Below are 5,036 nucleotides of genomic sequence, written 5' to 3' on the forward strand. Positions count from 1 at the left end.
CATCCAACTCAGCCATTTCACAAACATGGCTGTGAATGTGTTGTGCTTTCTTGAGTCACCTCCAGGTAAGATTCATGGGTGATCCATTGATGGCTCATTTGTATGGACACATACAAGACAGGGAAGGAGCTGTGGTTCAGTGGAAGAGCCTCTGCTTGCACGCAGAAGTCCCAGGTTCAATTCTTAGCATCTCCAGATGAAAGAATCATGTCTCATTCATTATAAGGCAACTTCACGACACACAAAATGCTGCTGGACTGTTCACACAAAGAGCACCAAAGGCTAGTTCACACGGGCCTTTTCATTTCCAGCAAGGGGTGCACATATAAAAGAGCCATCTTGGATTTTTTTTTTTAAAGGAAGAAACCTTGCTGGGAACTTGTCTACCACCACAAATGTAACACTTTCCCAGTGGAACTGGTTCACACATTCAGTGGTCAGTCATTTTAAGGCACGTAGGTTTATTTGATCCTCCGGTGGCTGTTCCAATGGAGTCGTTTCACACGTTTGGTGGTCCATTAGTTTTAAGGCATGTAGGTTACTCGGTCCTCCGGTGGACTGATGCATCCAACTCAGCCATTTCACAAACATGGCTGTGAATGTGTTGTGCTTTCTTGAGTCACCTCCAGGTAAGATTCATGGGTGATCCATTGATGGCTCATTTGTATGGACACATACAAGACAGGGAAGGAGCTGTGGTTCAGTGGAAGAGCCTCTGCTTGCACGCAGAAGTCCCAGGTTCAATTCTTGGCATCTCCAGATGAAAGAATCCTGTCTCATTCATTATAAGGCAACTTCACGTGCATTAATGCAACGGTCAACAAGTTGGGGGGGCGCATGTGCAACCTGGCCGTTGCTAAGCAGAACCAGCCCCAGTTACAGATACAGTCACTCAACGTAGCCTCTATCCCAGCACCCACCAGTTTGTGCTTACACATTCAAGCTTGGGAATATTTTGGTTCTTATGCTGCGAGGCACTCCAAAACAGTGAAGATCTGATTGGACCACTTTCCTTGGGAGCCTATTGGAAGACGGGATTTTTTTGAAAATATCCATAGTGCAGCACTGAAACATTCAGCGGTCTTCGGGTGTAAATCAGCATTTTCAGTGGCTTCTTTTGACAGGGAGCCACCAGTGGCAGATACCACAGCTGTGGGTAAAGGGGCTGGCAATGAATTACTAAGGTGCAGTCAAGAAAGTTGTAAACTCACAAGAGTGTTCAAAGTAACGGCCCTTTAGCCCTTTTGTCCATTTCCTACACTGCCATCTCGTTTGGGTGAATTCCTAGCAGCTCCTCGGCTAAGCTTATGAGGCCATTCTCCTCCAGAGCAGTGACCAGTCTCTGAATGGTGGCTTTCTTGCCCTCGGAGTCAATAAACTTGCGGAGCATCTGGTAGGCTTGCTCGTAAAGGCCTTCCCGCTCGTACTCCATGGCTAGGTTGTCGATGGTGGGATCCCGAAGGGCTCGGCAGCTGGCCTGCAGAGACCGGCCCACTTGCTTCCATTTCTTTGAGACGAGTTTGGCAAACTTCTGATGGTCATCTAGGGTGATTTTTCTGTTGGCTTGAAAAGATAATGGGTGGGGGGGAAACACTAACTCATCGTAACAAACCAGGCACACATTTCTTAAAGGACATGTCTACTGTTCTCTTGCGTGTATGATTGTGTCACCAGCCCTTGTTGGGGTTTGTCTGCACCAAGGGTTGCCAGTATTACCTCAGCAAATGGTGGGAGATTTTGAAAGCCAGTGTCTGGGGAGAGTGGATTTTGGAGAGGATGTGACATCGCTTCCAGGTGACATTCTAGGAATTTCTACTACTCTCTATGGTAAAGACATAGAGACATATGGAGATTCCTAGAGTGTCACTGTAGAGGCCATTTTTCAGCCTTTCCCCCCTCCTGCTCTCAATTTCTCAAGGGCAGGGGAAGGGGTCTGAGGGCAAAGGTTTATCTACCGTTACCTGCAGCAGCTGCTACTGCATCAGAGTAGCCCAAGATTAGCTTTGCAGATGGGAATCTGGAATGTGCAGTTCCTCACACTGGGTTTTTGTGATCTTGCTTTCTTTCAGATGTCCCAACGCACATCTTACTTGCCTGAAATTGCACACTAAAAGGGACACAATGGCTGTCCCTCTAAGGCCCCTTACTTAACCAATTGTCATTTCCATGTACAACATTTCCTAGGGCAATGGTCTTCAGGCTTTCCAGACCTTTACATCCAGGCCACTGAGCTGCAAACACGTGACAGGAAATCATGTAGCAGGAAAAGAAGTCAGTCTCTCTGAACTTGCCTGTGTTCTCCCCTGCTGACCGACCTCATCGTGCTGCTCATTTTAGCATGGTGTTGTGCTCTTATTCTCTATGCAAGGGCACTAGCAGCAGATCCTTCCAAAAAGCAACAACTTTCCCCCTCACCTGATGATTCTACACAGGCCCGCAACCCAGCAGGTGTTCCTTGACCCACCTGACAGTCCCAACCCAAGGGCTGAACACCCCCATTCTAGGGGATATCCAATCTGAGGCTCTAATTCACAGCTGCATTGGAACACCTCTACAATACCAGTGGGGGATCTTAGCCAAGCTTGGGAACACTTGTGGTCAAAGGAACCAGGGCTTGCAAAGTCTGAAACAGGCCACCCTCAGGAACTGTGAGTTTTCTTCCTTGCTGACATTCATGGAACTTTGTTTCCTTTGTACGTTGTAACTCATGGGGAAAGAGCTGCCAAGCTGACTACAGATTCTGGTACACTGACATGAGATGTGTTCACGTGCCGAACAGCTGGAAGTGCACTAGCACTTCTCTTTATATGTGAACCTCATTTCAATACACACAAAGCTTGCGCTTTCTTCTCATAACATGGAAAACATCCATCAAACTCTTCTAGGCAGTCACATATAAGGAAAATGTGTTTTCAGAGTGCCCCCTCGCGGTGACTTAGAGAAATGTATTTGTTAAGCAATCTTCCAGGCAATCTCTCTGTCTTTCCCTCTCTCCCTTGGTGTATCTATGTGCCTGAACCAGCCATCTTTTGTGATTGAGGTAGGATTTTACCAGTTTCTTCTGCTTCCGAAAGGGCTGGATCCAGGTTCTGTGAGGGCCTGGGAATATAGCGCTTGGGCCCTCTTCCTCATCCAATCTCTTCTTCTTCTCTTCATAGGCCTCCCACCACACTCCCTGCCCACACTCCCCACCGACTCCCCGGCCCCCTCACTCATTTATTTATTTGTTTTCTTCATTTATATCTTGCCTCTCTCCCAGAGCAGCCTAAGACATCGTTCTCCTCTCCTCCATTTTATCCTCACAACAACCCTGTGAGGTAGGTTAGCCTGAGAGTGTGTGACCAGTAAGCTTCCATGGCAAAGTAGGGATTTGAACCGGGCCTCCCAGATCCTAGTACGGCACTCTAACCACTACATGAAACTGGCATTGTCCCATGCTCCCAGCCACATATACCATACACGTGCACTCTTCCTGATGGTGCCAGTTTGGTGTAGTGGTGAAGTGCGGGCCTCCCAGATCCTAGTACGGCACTCTAACCACTACATGAAACTGGCATTGTCCCATGCTCCCAGCCACATATACCATACACGTGCACTCTTCCTGATGGTGCCAGTTTGGTGTAGTGGTGAAGTGCGCAGACTCTAATTTGGGAGAACCGGGTTTGATTCCCCACTCCTCCAGTTGCACCTGCTGGATGACCTTGGGCAAGCCATAGTTCTGGCACAGCTGTCCTTGAAAAAGAGCAGTTCCTGTCAGAGCTCTCTCAGCCCCACCTACCACACAGGGTGTCTGTTGTGGGGAGGGGAAAGGAAAGGAGTTTGTAAGCCACTCTGAGATTCCTCTGGGTAGTGAAGGGTGGGGTATAAATCCAATTTCTTCTTCTTCTTTTAGATGGCAGGAGGACATTTGAGTGGACGCCAGGTGGGCTCAGGTGAGGACAGTGGGAATGAGCCCTACTGGAATCCCTGGGCCCTGGCCCACCTCAGGGTATGCTGATGCCAGCCCTAGCTTCACACTCACCAAATGACTGCCCCTGGAAGATGAAGGTGTCTCCTTGCGGCAGAGAGCTTAGACTCTTCAGAGAACTGCAAGGAGGAGGTGAGGAATCCAGAGATGGACTCTGAATTGTTGGGCTCATGATACTGCCGTTGCCTCCCTGACAACTCAAGTTCCTGAGGGATTCCTCCAGCTTTGTAATTTCTTCATCCCTGAGACGGTTAGGCTGAAATACAAATAAATATAAAAACAATCTTTACTTCAAAAGGAGCTGCATCCTGTCAGGAGGTGCCAGTGGCAAATAAAACGCAAGTCGGTGATCAGACAGGCAAAAAGTGACTATGAGGAACATAACTGCAAAAAACATCACACCCAACAATGTAAATTTCTTCAAATACATTCAGAAAACCAGCCAGGGAGGCAGTAGGGCCCTTGGATGACCAAGGCGTAAAAGGTTTACTAAAGGATGACAGGGAAACGGCAGAGAAGCTGAATGCATTTTTTGCCTATGTCTTCACTGTGGAAGATGGGAGGTGCTTGCCCACTCCAGAACCACCGATTTCGGGAGGGGTGTTGAAAGACCTGAGTCAGATTGATGAGAGAGAAGGTCCTATGCCTGATGGAGAAATTAAAAACTGACAAATCACCAGGCCCGGATGGCATACATCCAAGAGTTCTGAAAGAACTCAAATGTGAACTTGTGGAACTCCTGACAAAAATATGCAATCTATAATTACAATCTACCTCCATTCCTGAGGACTGGAAGGTAGCTAATGTAACCTATATCTTTTTAAAAGTTTCCAGAGGAGATCCGGGAAATTACAGGCTGGCCAGTCTAATGTTGATACCGGCTAAGTTGGTGGAATCCATTATTAAAGATAGAATTAGTAGGCACATTGATGAACAAAAGCTATTGAGGAAGAATCAGCATGGATCCTGTAAGGGAAGATCTTGTCTCACTAATCTGTTAGAATTCTTTGAGGGGGTGAACAAACATGTGGACAAGGGGGACCCAATAGGTGTTGTTTACCTAGACTTC

General features: G+C 47.5%; 1 protein-coding gene across 1 annotated transcript in view; it reads right to left on the bottom strand.

Annotated features, from left to right (window-relative positions):
- Nucleotides 1-243: 243 nt before the first annotated feature.
- TRADD (TNFRSF1A-associated via death domain) overlaps nt 244-5,036 on the bottom strand; it is a 14,580-nt gene continuing 9,787 nt past the window's right edge. Inside the window, exons 4-5 of the mRNA XM_015406105.1 lie at nt 4,022-4,223; nt 244-1,563 (exon numbers count right to left, since the gene is read on the bottom strand). Coding sequence (XP_015261591.1) covers nt 1,256-1,563; nt 4,022-4,223 — 510 coding nt within the window. The 3' untranslated portion in view covers nt 244-1,255. The remainder of the gene's footprint in view (nt 1,564-4,021; nt 4,224-5,036) is intronic.

Source organism: Gekko japonicus, unplaced genomic scaffold (genome assembly GCF_001447785.1).
Source record: "Gekko japonicus isolate JY-2015 unplaced genomic scaffold, Gekko_japonicus_V1.1 scaffold757, whole genome shotgun sequence".
NCBI classification, from domain to species: Eukaryota; Metazoa; Chordata; class Lepidosauria; order Squamata; family Gekkonidae; genus Gekko; species Gekko japonicus.